General features: G+C 37.9%; 1 protein-coding gene and 1 long non-coding RNA gene across 2 annotated transcripts in view; both read left to right on the forward strand.

The window, feature by feature from the left end:
• Window positions 1-15,793, forward strand: part of LOC148679500 (uncharacterized) — a 186,689-nt gene that overhangs the window by 112,802 nt on the left and 58,094 nt on the right. The window lies entirely within an intron of this gene.
• Window positions 7,893-11,688, forward strand: si:dkey-78l4.1. The gene is made up of 5 exons (XM_087304242.1): window positions 7,893-9,748; window positions 9,863-10,007; window positions 10,127-10,265; window positions 11,060-11,311; window positions 11,395-11,688. The coding sequence occupies exons 1-5, from the start codon at window positions 9,685-9,687 to the stop codon at window positions 11,548-11,550; spliced, it is 756 nt and encodes a 251-aa protein (XP_087160368.1). The 5' UTR covers window positions 7,893-9,684; the 3' UTR covers window positions 11,551-11,688.

Below are 15,793 nucleotides of genomic sequence, written 5' to 3' on the forward strand. Positions count from 1 at the left end.
GGCGGGGATTAGAAAGAATACAATGCTTGTTATATAATTTAAAATGTTATTCCTCTTGTTCAATTTCTGCATGCACATTTTTTCACCCGCTACTCTGCCAGGAACTTCGCCGCTGGAGAGCACCTTCAAAAATCTCAATCTCGTGGCTCATTCTTCACGAATATAGAATTAAAATAATGGCGCGATAGGTTTATTGTGCATCCCGCAGGTGCAACCAACAAGAGTTGTGCATTTTAGTTTAACTTTTTGAGCGTTAAAAGCAGTTCTGTGTTAGTTTTTATTTAAATATATCAAGCCGAAACTAAACAGCGCATTCTCTCCGCCTCCTCGTTCATAACCAGCCACGCACTGCTGAAGCAGGCAGTAGAGACACTCCGTAATTCATAATCTTAGCTGATGTTTCGGAGTCGAAAGAATATATTAAAGAGAAATGTTCTTTTAACAGTCCCGATATGTTTAATCTTTTTTTTTCTGTCATTTCTCTTCAGCAAATTATATATTTTTTAAAGCTGCTTGATTCTTTTAAAACCGAAAGCAGAGCCCGGCAATTGGTGTTTTTCCATAAGATACGCTTTGTGAAGTTTTTAATGTGTTTTTAAATAGTTTTATTCAATTCAAAGCAGCACCTATATGCCAATTTATCCTAAAAACGCGGCATAGGAGCCATGCATGTCATGTGTCACATAACTGCATTTTCCTACGCGTGCGCGATCAATTTCTGATCCTTTTGCATAAAGGTTTTTAATCAAAAACAGGTCATTTAATTACTTTCGATGTGCTAAAATATTTGTTAGACGAATGTTATTTTAAAAAAAGCATATGCACATATTACAATTGTAAAATAGTCTAAAATGCATGGTCTGATCAGAAATAAAGGAAATTAGTTATATTTCATTATTTAATGCATAAAATAGGCTAGTCTTTTTATAAATTGAGTTGAATTGAATTGAATTGAATTGATTTGAAACTTTTAATTGCATTTTTACGTCCTATAAATAATAAAAGTTGCATCAGATTGATGAAAACGAATCTTAATACCTGCAAACAGGGCCACAGTTACTTCTTTTTTCACTGACTGGCATGAATGGCAAACGCGTCAGAAAAAAACTGCTGAATCTGCGCGAATATTTGGTTAACTTATAAAACAAATGTCTGGTTTAGTGATGTTAGTAATGCATAGAAAGATGCAAAGCAGAATTCTCCTAAGCTCATTAACCCATGCACTGATGACAGCGAGGGAATCACTGGCCCACCATTTTATTTATTAAAGGTATTATTTCACTGACCTGAACATAACCATTTATAATATAATTAATAACCTATCGTCTAAAGCAGGCAACACTCTATTCAGCTATGTTCTGTGTTTTTACGTAAAAATATATTCGTTTTGGCGAATGCTTGGAGCGTAATATAGATATTTTAAATAACACATTAAGTTCAGTTGTTGTGCATAGAAACATTCATTTTCATAAGGCCCCATATTTAATGTGGTTTCGTTTTTAAACGCATAGGTTTTGTTAAGCCATCCGTCCTATTTTTGGATTTTGTGTATTCATGTTTATGAAAAACACTTAAAGAGTGGAGACCCCTTCCCCCTATTCATAACCAAAAGCTTGTCTGTTAGGTGTTAATGGGCATCAGTGAGGCTGAAATCATGTCGCGTTTTCACTTACGGGCTAGTAGCTTGCAGCATGACACGCAAACCCTGCCCCCAGAACGTCCCCGGAATTAGATGTTGCATATTGTATCTGTGATCTTAAGGAAAGTGTTAAGTAGACTATTTAAGCACAGAGCGAGTAATAAAACAGCATATATTGCGTTGCGCTCAGCAGCTTTTCACTAATAAAGCTCTTCATGTAAATATCATTTTTCAATTTTAGCGCGTCATATAAAAACATCAATGCTTGTTTGGGGACACAGAACACACTTATTTTTGTAGTTTCCCCTGATCCGTTTTTAAAGTGGCACTGCACATTTGGTTAACTGAAAAAAGGTCGCAGTTCATGCGTTCACTCACCCCAAAAATGCTCTGTTTGCATGATTTGATTATTCAAATTGAGATAAATTCAAATTTTTAATAAAATCATTATTAAAATCATCGTATCCTAAATAAATAATAAATAAATAAATAATATTTTAAACCTTCTCTGGTGTTTACTGTTTTTAGAGAATATATAAAATCTTTTTTTTTAACAAAGCCTTTGTAAAATGGCTTTGTTTAATATGGCTTTAAAGGTTTCATTTATGTAGGCTATAAAGGCCTACCTTGTTGCTTTTGCTTGTTTTATAATGGTTTATTTATTTTATGCGATTTTATTATATCAGATATTTGTAATTCTTTAAATTATATTTCAATATGGCTTAGGCTATTTTATAAAGATATGACACTTGTTTTAAGTCTACAAAAGGGTACACGTAAAGTTTTATGTCTTTCTGTTTTATTCATATTGTGTATTATCTGCAAAATAAATATCAAAAAGAAAGAAGCTGCGCTCGCAGCTTACCAGAGCTGTGAAGGGAGCGCTCATTTGCTCAATCTCTCACACACACATATGCAGGCATATAAACACGCACAAACACACCGTTTAAACTTGACAAAAACTCTCGAAAACCTTTAGTCTGCTGTGTCTTTAATATGGTGTAAAGATTATTATGCGTTATTGAAACATCCAGGGGGACGCAGCAAAGTCACTTATAAATTAAAATTGTATTATTTTATGCAACAGCCTTACATTTAAAACGGAAACATAACGGCGATTATAATCAAAAAGACCTCTCAACCCATAAGGCTAGATGTTTTCTTTCCCTTATTTATTAATTTATTTGTTCATGTGTTTGGTGCATGTAACTCGTGTGCCTTCGGAAAACTAGTGTAATGACGGCAAGCCATCTTTCCCAGACTTGGGGCAAAGTCCGCCTCTCCTTTCACTTCGCCCCCCAAAGCCCCAGATGGCCCTCCTGGCATCCTCTGCGTAAAACATATGCTGGATAAGTTGACGGTTCATTTCGCTGTGGCAATTACAGACTTATAAAGGGACTAAGCCGAAAAGAAAATGAATGAAAGAATGAATTAATAATAATAATAATAATAATAATAAAATAAAGTAATGATCTTTACACAGATGCCGCGTACGTGGCATTTTTTATTTTTAGAGATGGTTCATTTGAATTGCCTCTGCCACTCCCCCCACCTCAAACCTGAAAGTTGCAGAGAGAACTATAGCCTATTTACACCTTAGCCTCAATAGCAACAGTTCATAGCCCATTTACACCAAGACAGCGCAAGTTTAGCGGAAGAATGTCAAATCAGAATCACGCAGATGAAGCACACCAGCTACTACTATTATGAAACTATTAAAATGGCATTGGCATAACTTTATTTATTTTCAGCAGCTTTTTTTCGCTCAACAGAAATGCGGCGTTGGGAAGCATTTAATAAATAAAAGCAGGGTTAATAGTGACGTGATTCAAATGATGGATCTGCGACAGAGAAACTATAGGGGTTTTGGGAAACACTCACTACTATATCCTCCCCCCCAAACTATGCATATTCAGCGCAAGTTACTGTACGGCTTTGTTTGGGAAAGCACAGGTCCGCTGGTGCCGCGCGCCTCTTTCTCTGGGCCGAAGCGAGATGATTTTAAAAATATTAAAGATATAGATTAATTAATTATTCAGCAAAATTGACATTTATTTCATATTTCACTATGCATTTCATCTGATAGGCTAATCTTTATAGCTTAATAAACACATATTGTCAAAACCCACACGTGTATGAAAATGAAAATGGCAGTTGTTATTTTTAGACTCCGATTTGTTATTTGTTGCCTAGGCTATTTTCACATTTGAGGTGCTTTATTGGCATGACAAATAACTGTACATTCGTATTGCCAAAGCAGTGCAGCGTCACTGCGTACAAAGACAGTGCAAAAAGGGCAGTAGTGCAAACAATTAAGGATATAACATATAATAAAGAAAATAAAATAAAAAAATTGAATAATAAAAATAGAATCATGATAAAGGTAATGATAGTAGCCTATTATCAAAAGTAAGTCCACAAATAAAGAGTTCGAGTATTTGTGTGTTGGAGACAGTGGAGCGGGTATAGTTGAACGCACAACGCGCTCTGTGCTGGACTTTACACCTGCTTTGATCTGGTGCAGGCATAAATGCGCATGCGGTGGAGGCGCACTCTAAACTCACACTGGAGAAAACTGGACTAGTGGATATCACAAAGACACGCAGTTTAATTTGTTTCATGTTTTGCTTAACTAATTCTTTGAATAAAACTATTGAGCTATAAAGGGGAAAAACGCAGAAGAAATTTCCCGTTACATTAATTTTAGCACAGCTGCCATTCATTTTCACATTAGTTTTTGAGTTAGGGATTAATATTAAAGTAGCCTAGTAAAAATGTCTATACTATAAATAATATTATAATTTATTATATCCATTATTATTATTATTATTATTATTATTATTATTATTATTATTATTATTATTATTATTATTATTTTAATTATTATTATTAAGCTATACAATTGACAAAACGCAGAACAAAATATTTGCTTTCATTTTGGCATAGCTAAAGCACACGTTTACAGTTATGTAAAAAAAACATCCCCTTCTACAGCAGCAGTCAATTTAGGACACTTAAAATTGTCTTTTGCGTTTAAAGATGATCGACCTGCGAAGTTATGTTTACAGAGTTGTAAAAGAAAAAGGTAGGCTATTTAGTGCGTGTGGATTTACCGCGGATCCACCTCTTGCGCTGCAGGCTGAATAATATAGGTAGACATGGCTTTCTGTTTGGCTACACTAATGCCTTAAAATGTAACTAAGTAACACATTAATTTTAGAAACTATTTTTAAATGGCATTTAACATTTAAATTTATTTTTTTATTTAATGTAACATTTAAATATAATTTAATTTAAAACATTTATTTTTTCCTCGCTGATTTTGGTTGAGTAATAAAGCGTGATGACTCAGATGATCTAGTTTAGCTTGCATGTGTGGGCGTATTTTGACGTCTTTACCTAAAACTTTACACATTTATAATGTTTAAAATAAAACGGAAAGAAATAAGGAGACTAGCATAATTTAAACCACTTGTTTGGTGCTTAACATTATCTTTCTGCATTAATGTAAACGGTATCGTTGCCTTCATTAATAAAATCGGTAATAGCAAAACTGCATATTATTATTACTATAAAAAGTAGGACTATATCGGTAATACAAAGTAATGAATTAATAAATAGCCTAAATAAAAGGAACAAGAAAGGACCAAATTCAGTCGTCAAGTGCAATGGGATTGCGCCCTTGCGCCCTCAGTTATGATATCCTGCCGCCGGGCCTGCTATAGCGAAACTTTATTGTTTGAGAAGAAACAAAAGCGGAAACTGTGGATGAAAACCTGGCTGGGAAGATGGTGACAACATGAATTTTCTGTTCTTCAACGAGAAAAAAAATCGCAGACAGGACACAATGACGCCGTTTATTATACAACGCAGGTCGTGTTTACGATCATTAATATTAACAACTAACATTAATATCATATCAATAACTCCTCTTGCTTTAGACTTTACCTTTTAGAGCTTGTTCTTGTTGGCGCAATATAAGCTTATTGCATGTATAGGGTACGAATCAGATTATGAAGAATGATTAAGAGCATGCTTTTCCTTCATTGCATCCTTTCCGTAAGGTGTTTTATTTATTTTTTTATTTAATTTATTTATTTATAATTTTTTTAAATAATGATGACAATATTTACTGTCTAAACATTCCTCGGTATACTACCAACAAATTACGCCCCTGTACCCAAGTAGCCTACCTAAGTTAATTTACATTTCATGTAAAATTAAGAAATAAAAAAAGACCAAAGTATTATGCTAAATATTCGTACAAACGAACATGTTTGTTTTTTAACTTTCGTTGATAAAACAACACAATACAGCCTAGGCTAGTTAAATATTAAATAACTTTAACTGCTTGAAACAGTAAACGTTACATTTTAGAAACTTCTCAAATACTAATCAATAATAATATAAATAGTAACGAAGAACAAAAATATTAGCCTATAGGCTTGTAACAACATAAGTCAGATGTTGGAAAAAAAACTGCGTCTCTCTGCCTTTTTTTCTATTCATATTTTAAATTATTTGCCAGAAAAACTAACATGTTGACTTTGTTCGGTTTAAGCGGAGACTTATTTGAGATTACAATGTTTCCAGCAGCACTGAGACTGTGTGCCTGTAGCCCATACAGATACTTTTTCGCAACTGTGGCAAAGAGAGTATCTTGCTCCGCCGCCTGCATTTCTCGGAAACCAGCTCTACATTGTGGATCGGCGCGTTCTCAACTACCAAATATGCTGCTCCATTTCTCATCAAAGTCTACTATTTATCAGTTTCTCTTTTGTATTTGCCCATTTTTGAAAAGGCCTCTCTACCATACCTGGCTGACTAGCTGGGCATTTGCGTTCAGTAGATGACACCGGAGCTGGCTCCGCATGTCATGGCTGGGTGACATTACCACAGATGGCTATGGAGGTTCGACGTGTTTGTCCATTTAACACTTATTTTTCTAAACAAGCCCTACAAATAGCTTCATCCTAATTATTGATTCGCCTTACTCGTTCGCCACGAATCCAAAATGTTTCCAGATTGGCGATGTAATATAAGTTTTCCAGCAAGGTTCATGGCTGAACTTGAACTTGCTGTATCACGTCTAAGTTAACGTTATGTTCATAAATGTATAGGCTATTTGGCAACAAAACAGAAAATGTGTGTTCTAGAGTGATTGTCGTCACGGTGACCGTCACAGCCCTTACATATGACATTGCATACATTTGCATACATGTTTTAAGCTATAAAATGAAAGCCAGTTTGGTGCGGAGTTATTATTATACAAAAATCAAGAAAATCTTTGGATTTGTTTGATTCGTAGATTGTAGGCTATTTTAAAAGCTGATATTATATAAGAACTATTAATAACTGTAATTTTCAAAAAAAAAAAAAAAAAAAAAAGGGGTTTGTTGGTTGTAGCCCACCCTAAATCATCAACAGCCTGCTTTTTTAAGTTTATGAAGCGGCTCCATACAGCACAGAGGTGATCTGCATCAGCGCTGGTTATTGTCAACACTGTGTGAAACTGTGACGAGAAATATCCTTCTTTCATTTTGCTTCTTTGGCAAAATGTGTCTGTAGAAACGTGTGTTTGCATGTGTTACCATCCCAAGAGTTAACAAATATTTGTTGTACATTTAGGGGCCGATCACAAAGCGCACGCCTTTACGTTGCAAAAACGCGCGACGTACCGCGCTGCCTTTTATGGTTGACAAGAAAAAAATAAGCCTCTTTTGTATGTCACTAGAAAACGACTGAATCAGCTGGTGTGCGCGAGTCGAGTTGCTGTCGATGTTATAATTGTAATTTTAATAATATTGTGATATTTAAGTTCTATAAATACAGCTCTGGATAACTTGAAACAGCGACCACAAGTCTCTCCTCAGTCTTTAAAAGTTTATCGTACTCACATTGACAACCCAAACCCCGCTGTCACCTCAACAGAAAGCCTGCAGTGCTTTCATTTGACTGAACAATGAAACAGAGGTAACACACTTTTTCCACTCGAGCACACAGCGCGCAACGGCAAAACTTAAAGCGCGCTGAGCAAGCATAAGCAGAGCGTAAAACACTGGCGGCAGTCAGTAAACCATTAAACAGATGCCCCGTATGCAGCCAAACTTTAAAAATGTATAAAGCATATTTTAATCGTTTAACTGATACCATTCATCGGTTACAAACGCACCCTTTCGGTTATTGCTTAATCAGTTATTTTGAGCATCCCCAACTAAACCGCATGTGCAAGCTCTATTTTTTTTTTCTCTCACGGCCGCACGCCGGAGATCCGGCATGGTGCCGGAATACTTTAAGCCCTGGTAAGATCATGTTTATCACTATAAGAAAACTAAATCAAAATTATATTTTAATTGAACACATCTGATCACATAAGGTACGCACAGAAAAGTCTGTTTAGTGTTGTGAAAAGGCAAAGCTGAATATCTGTGGTTAAACTGCCACCCAGCGGTCAAAAGCTGCTGGCGCATCAAGTACCGCCGTCGCCGCGGTATGAATTGCGGCATAAGGAACACATTGAAGTAGTAACATCTGTACATTACTGTTTTATAGATTAGTGTTTTAAATGTCAAATTTTAATGGAGGAATATGAAATGTCAATGTGCAGAGTACAATACAAAAAAAAAAAATTTTAAAAATTAAAGAGAAATAATGGACCTTTGGCAGTAATGATGGAATATTCAAACCACCCCTACATATGGGCCAGTATCTTCTCTTCCATAACAATCTAAACACTGTCTGATTGTTTCTTTATTTTCTTTAATAAGGCTTCCTATTCCTATCATTGGTTTTAGATATGCCAAAACTTCAACAGCCATAATAAAGCCATTACAAAAGCAGCATATTACCATCTTAAAAAACCAAGCAAGGCTAAGCTGACAAAAAATGCCATTACTGCAACAGACATCTCACCAGCTGTATCCAAAAGAATACATACAGTACATTACATACAGTAGTTGCATCTTATACAAAACTCTGCTGCCCTACTACACGACAAAATCAGGAACCATCCTTGTTTACAACTCTCTTCATATGTTCTACATCAGGGGTCCCCAACCTTTTCACTTTGAAGGCAACATACATTTTATTTTCTTTAATAGGGACAGGGTTGGTCTGTAACAGAAAATTACATGGGCAGGGACTACACGTTTTATTGCTTTTTTTCATTTTGTAGCACAGCTGCTCCCACAAAATAAATGTCCAAAGATAAAGAAATCTTAATGATGGTAATACCAATAATAATACCTACAACAACAACAATAATAAATAAATAAATAAATACATAAGTACATGCAGTTCTCTCCATTTTGCTGCCCTGAGTGTGCTGCCAAATATTTAAAAACACAAGTTTTATGCTACAATTTTTTTTTTTTTTTTGCTGCAACGGTTGTATTAATAAAAAAATGATGTTTTTTTATTTAAGCAAAAATGCAGCCCTGAAGTAAAGAAATACATTTTTTGAACTATTTTTTTTTATTTGCATGTCAATTTAATAAACAAATAAAGTTTCTGTTACAAACATAGAAATGTAAGATTATAATAAATCGAATTCAAAACCGAAAGCTGCATCGCACTCATCAGTAAACTAAATGGAAAATCAATAAGGTTACACATCTCAAGAGGGCTTCTATCATTATTTATAAGTTTTAGTTTCATATTGCATTTAGAATGATCAGTGCACACAAGTTTTAAAATGAGTAAACTTAGTTTAAACTTAGTAAATGTGAGTTTTGTGGCTATGGTGTATACAGAGATTATTATTAAGAGTATTTTATGCGTATTAAGAAACTTCTGACATTAAACGTTCATATGACACCGCCTTTAATATAAAGTGTACTGGATTTAGTGAGAATTTCATTTGGTGTCAGATGGTGTGACTTTCTAAATGACTCATACTTTAATAAAAGCCAATCAAATGAGTCTCATCTATAAAATATAACTCAGGGTGGAACCATGAAAAAATACTGTAAATCTGAATGTCTCCACCCATATTTTCTGTATATTTATAGTGTTTTGTCATTGAGAGCTCACTGAGAGTCTTGATCATGGCCATCATCATCATCTCTCTGCTCCTGCTGGTTTCTCTAGTGCCAGACCTGACCTTCACTGGTGAGACTGACTATACAAATGATGATTTGGGCATTTGTTAAGAATATTAGTTTTAAATGTACAGAGTAATTTGACTAACAACTATTTCTATTGATTAACACCTATTTCTTTCAGCTCGTGTGGGTATAGAGGACGGCACTGAAGCTAAACCTCACTCCAGACCTTACATGGTTTCTCTTCAGAAAAACAGCTGGCATACCTGCGGTGGATTCCTCATTACTGAACAGTTTGTCTTGACTGCTGCACATTGCTGGAAAAAGTAAGAGTTTTGCTTAGTGTGAACTGTGTTGAGTTAAAATCCATTTTGAATGACACATGAGCTGCAGTAGAATCATACAGTGCATCATATGGCAGTGATACAATATGCTTGTTCAACAGAGGTGATGTCATCACTGTTGTGGTTGGTGCCCATGATCTGAGTGGAAATGAAATTTACGACACCTTTAAAGTGACATCCTACATGCGTTATGAAGACTATAAACTGAATTCTGACCGGAATGACATCATGCTTTTGAAGGTATCAACCTATATGTTTTTTTATTCTTTTAAAATTCCGTTTAATTGACCTCATTATTTAGTGCTTTTGCTTAGAAACAAACAAAAAACTGCAGAATAATCATAAAACAATAAGTTGGTAACACTTTACAACATGGGTGTACTAATATGCATAAAATAATTTTTAACTAATGCACAGATAATTATGAGTTAATGTATAATTCATGAAAAAGTAAACATATTAGTAATCTATAAACTGTTAGCCCTAATAGTATATAGCATTAATTAACAAATAGGTTAATTTTCAAAAAACATGCGCTTTCTCTGCAAGTTGTCTACTTTAATTAATCATTTACTAATTATATTATGAATTTGCTTGTTGATGCACATACAAGACTACTTACATATATTACCATTCAGTTAACAGTCCTGTGCCTCAACAAGTAGTCATAACATACTAAAACCTTTTAACTAATAATTAACTGACTGTAAGTGTAAGTACATAACTTTGATGATGGTGTTAATTAACAAATCCTTTTACATCATTAGTTAATTAATATGTTATTAGGGACTTAATACATTATGACTGGTTTAACTAATAACAATGTATTAATTGATTAACGTATGAATCAAATAGAATATTCATTTGGTGCTCATGCAGTTATTATTAGTTAGTTAAGCTCTTAATGGGTTAACTTGAACCTGTGATTATACAGTATGTGCATTAGTTAAACAATATTTAATGCAAATTAATGAACCCCTATTGTAAAGTGTTACCAATAAGTTCATAATTAACAATTGTGTCTTGCATTACAGCTAAATAAAAAAGTCAGACTGAGCAAGAATGTTGGACTGATATCATTACCAAAGAAAGGAGAAGATGTTGAAGCAGATACTCTCTGTAGTGTTGCTGGTTGGGGAATACTTTGGAGAAAAGGCCCAGAGTCTGATCGTCTAAGAGAGGCGGAGACAGTTATAGTGAACAATGCAGAGTGTGAACGCAGATGGGAATCTCTTTATAAGGCCTCAAAGATGATCTGTGCTTATGGCCATGGTGGAACCTGCAATGTACGTATGAAAAATTATTCAAACTTTATGTTAATATTTGAACTAATTTCACTAGTGACGTGTTTATCTGTGTGTTTTAACAGGGGGATTCTGGAGGTCCTTTAGTTTGTGGAAACACTGCTGTTGGTATCACTTCTTTTGGTGACCGATATCTCTGTAATTCACGTTTGCTTCCTGATGTGTATACTAGGATTTCAGCATATCTACCATGGATCCACAACATAACTGGAAATGCTTAATGACTTCATTTAAAAATGATAATAATAATAATAATAATAATAATAATAATAATAATAATAATAATGTTAAGATGTTTTTCTTTTAAATTCCTCCATACTGCAAATCAATCAATAAAAGCATCAAATGGCAAGCATCAATCAGTTGTATTGTCTTTATTGTTGCATCCATTTAAAATTGCAATATGATTACAATATTATGGGGGTCTTTACTATTAGTCAAGCAATTTTTCAGACTACAGAAAAATAAATAGAATATGAAAACTTTTAACAATAATCTGTTGCAATTCACCCTTCCTTAGTTACTGCTGCTACGCATGTCAAGCTTTGGTGCCTGGCACGTCTATAACAATGTGTATGCGCCAGCGTCAGACATTCCCAGGGACCTGTGCAGTCCCCCCTTCTGTTGATATGTAATTTCAAACATTTGTAGATTGAAACAGATGAAAATATGACTGCTATTAGTATGACTACTTTGGCGAGGGCTTAAATGGAGCAGTGCTCATAATATCGAGTGAAAAAAGAAAAAGACAGCTGTGAAACATAACCTGCTTTGTATTTTTGTAGGAAACACACTTTAGATTATTTTAGCGTAACGTAATCTATCATTACGGTCTATCATTGAATGTGTCAGGAATATCAAAACAAAACCAACTCAACTCTGCTCCTTTATTGCCCCTCACAGAGCTTGATCCAGGCTGGCATTTCTCTTCTTGGGTTTTAGGTTTTGAAAAAGGAAAAAAATTCCACCACCCTGTCCAAACTTTTAGAATACCGGATGTCAGATTTGCACAATCCATATGCACAACGCTTTGCTTGCTTGTTTGCAATGCTATGCTTGTTTCCCTCGCTCGAAAGTCCCTGCACATAGCTACGGTTGCTAAGCCACGATTGGTGGGTGGTGGTTTTTGATGGTGGCTTAGCGAAGGATCTATTCAAAGATCATGTTAGTCTGTTGCGTTTTTTAAAAACTCCAGTGTTTAAAAATCAGGGTCGACTGTAAAAATTACATTCATTTATTCATTTTCTTGTCGGCGTAGTCCCTTTATTATTCCGGTGTCGCCACAGCGGAATGAACCGCTAACTTATCCAGCACGTTTTTACCATGTCCTTCCAGCCACAACCCATCTTTGGGAAACATCCAAACACACACACACACACACACACACACACACACACACACACAGACACTCATACACTAAGGGCAATTTAGCCTTCCCAATTCACCTGTATCGCATGTCTTTGGACTGTGGGGGAAACCAGGGCACCAGGAGGAAACCCACGCGAACACATGGAGAACATGCAAACTCCACACAGAAATGGCAACTGAGCCGAGGTTTGAACCAGGGAGCCAGCAACCTTCTTACTGTGAGGCGACAACACTACCTACTGTACCACTGCGTTGCTGTAAGAATTCCATGCCGTGCATAATTACATTTGGCTTAAATATATATATATATATTTTTTTTTTTTATGCAAGAAACATCTCATGGATGCATTTGGGACACATCATCAGTGATGTATCCTGGGATCATTGAGTGTTTCGGGTCTCTCAACATCATACACTCTCACCCAGGTGACCCAGCCGGGGTTGATCAAGTCCCGACTTGTGTCCCAACAGCAGTCCACGGATCTGCCCTCTTAATCCACAGCCACCTTGTGGCCTTCTCTGCGGCTTCGCTTGCGGATCGAATGGCCCTTTTCTTCGCCACGCCTGTAATGCCCAAACGACTGAGGACTTTGCAAAGTGAACGCCCTGCAAAGCCTCTGCATCCAATTTCTATGGGCTCATAGTAAGTTCTCCAGCCTCTCTCCCTGCACGCCTCCACTAATTCCTGGTACTTAGCGCGCTTCCTCTCATTTGCTTCTTCAATACGCTCTTCCCACGGCACTGTAAGCTCCAGAATAATTAGCTGTCTTGAAGCTTCTGAGATAGCTATAATGTCTGGACGGAGACGTGTTGCAGCGATGTGATGAGGAAACCTCAGCTGTTTTCCCAGGTCGACCTCCAGCTGCCAGTCCGAGGCTTTGTGAAGGAGGCCTGTTGTTAATTGTGGGAGGGCCCGGGGTTTTTCTCCAGCTTTGATGAAGTGGACTGCCTTCCTTGGAGCACGATGGTTCTTGCTCGTGTTAATGGCTGAAGCTAAGCTAGCAGCAATTGCCTTAAGCACCTGGTCATGGCGCCAACGATAGCGACCATCAGCCAGAGCCTTGGGGCAACTGCTGAGGAGATGTTCTAGAGAGCCTCTTCCAGAGCAAAGAAGGCAGGAAGGTGTCTCATTCTTTCCCCAAATGTGGAGGTTTGATGGGCTTGGCAGTACATCGTAGACAGCTTGTACTAGGAAACGGACACGTTGGAAATCCGCGTGCAAGATGTTCGCCCAGGTGATCCTACATTGCAGTGTATTCCACCTAGTCCATGCTCCCTGCTGCCGGAGTCCTACCACCCTACTGACTCTCTCTTCCTCCACACTTGCTCGAACCTCTCCCTGGAGTAGGTGGTGTCTTTCCTTGCCTTTGACCTGGCTTACTAAGGTCTTTGGAAAATAGCCCAAGCCCGCTCTGCCTGTCGCTACAGTGCCCACCAGAGCCTTTTGTTGCAGGCGTGACTCTGCCACCTCCACTGCTTTCCCTGCATTCCATTTCCTGCCTGTCCTCACCTCGATGCAGGCTGATGACACCTTGCCATCTCTAGAGTCCCTGTACTGTAGGGCTTCTCTGGTGCGTACAACAATGAATTCCTCTGTGAGGCCACTGAATGGTAGCTGCAAGGTGTTACTTGTCCCGTATAGTGCAGCACTGGTAAGACTGCGTGGGAGGCCCAACCATTTTCGAAGAAAGCCACTGATCTTCCTTTCTAGGGACTCAACTGTTGACATTGGGACTGCATAGATCAGCAGAGGCCACAAAACTCGGGGCAGAATTGAATGCTGATAGATCCAGGCTTTGAATCTACCAGGCAGGCCGGATTTGTCAACCATCGCCAGCCAAGCACCAAGTTCTTTTTTGGACTTCTGGATGGCTGCAGAGTCTTTTAGGCTGGAGTCAAAGAGCTTCCCCAAACTCTTGACAGGTTGCTCCGTGATGGTTGGGTTGACACTTCCTGAGATGGAAAAATGGAACTTGTCAACCACTTTCCCCTTCTTCAGGACCATGGACCTAGACTTGGAGGGCTTAAAACTCATTCTAGCCCAGGCGATGAGTCTCTCAAGTCCTTGTAAGATCCACCTGCTCCCTGGGACCGTTGTTGTTGTGATGGTAAGGTCATCCATATATGCTCTAATAGGGGGCTGTCGCACACCTGACTTAGTTAAGGGCCCTCTGCATTCCACTTCGGCTGACTTGACCACCATGTTCATGGCGAGAGCGAAAAGAATAACTGAGATGGTGCAGCCTGTTATTATTCCTTTCCCGATGCGATGCCAGCTTGATGTTTCTGACCCAGATGTGACCCGCATCTTGAAATTATTGTAGTAATCCAGAATTAGGTCCTTAATCTTACTAGGAACGTGGTGGCGGTGTAGAGCGAGCTCAACCAGCTTGTGGGGTATGGACCCATAGGCATTTGCCAAGTCCAACCACAAGACAACCAAGTCCCCTCTGTTCTCATGGGCCTCTCTGATGAGTTGTGTAACTACTCCAGTGTGTTCCAAGCAGCCGGGAGCTCCAGGAATCCCTCCCTTCTGCACTGAAGGGTCAATATAATTGTTCTCGAGGAGGAACTCTGTCAGTCTTCGTGAGACGATGCTGAAAAACACCTTCCCTTCAACACTCAATAGAGAGATGATTCGAAACTGGTTGATGTTTTTCGAGTTTTCCTCTTTAGGAATCCACACTCCCTCGGCACACCTCCACTGCTCAGCAACTCTTCCTCGTTGCCAAATCACCTTCAAGATCTTCCACAGATGCAGGAGAAGCCCTGGGCAGCGCTTATAGACAAGGTAAGGTATGCCACTAGGGCCTGGAGTAGATGCTGAGCGAGATGCCTTAATGATTTCCTTGACCTCCTTCAGACTTGGCCCCCTCAAACTGAACTCTCTTGCTGGAGGGGTGGGGCTGATAAGAGCTTTGTTGGGCTCCAGCTCCTGCTCTCTCAGTGGATCACTCACTGTTTCCTCAATGAAGCGATTCACTTCCTCTATTAAGCATTCAAGTCGACCGCTCCGCTTGTCCCCGAGCAGCTGTTTTGTGAAGCCAAAGGGATTGGTGATGAAGGCAGCTCGCTTCCTGGCTCTCTCTCGCCCTC

The sequence above is a fragment of the Danio rerio genome, chromosome 22, assembly GCF_052040795.2.
Source record: "Danio rerio strain M-AB ecotype USA chromosome 22, GRCz13ab, whole genome shotgun sequence".
Lineage (NCBI taxonomy): Eukaryota > Metazoa > Chordata > Actinopteri > Cypriniformes > Danionidae > Danio > Danio rerio.

Bases quoted from the DNA above. Each gene is read 5' to 3' on its own strand.
- si:dkey-78l4.1 (XM_087304242.1), top strand. From the start codon at position 9,685: ATGGCCATCATCATCATCTCTCTGCTCCTGCTGGTTTCTCTAGTGCCA. The intron at 9,749-9,862 runs GTGAGACTGACT...TATTTCTTTCAG, and splicing joins GCCAGACCTGACCTTCACTG to CTCGTGTGGGTATAGAGGAC. The intron at 10,008-10,126 runs GTAAGAGTTTTG...CTTGTTCAACAG, and splicing joins GCTGCACATTGCTGGAAAAA to AGGTGATGTCATCACTGTTG.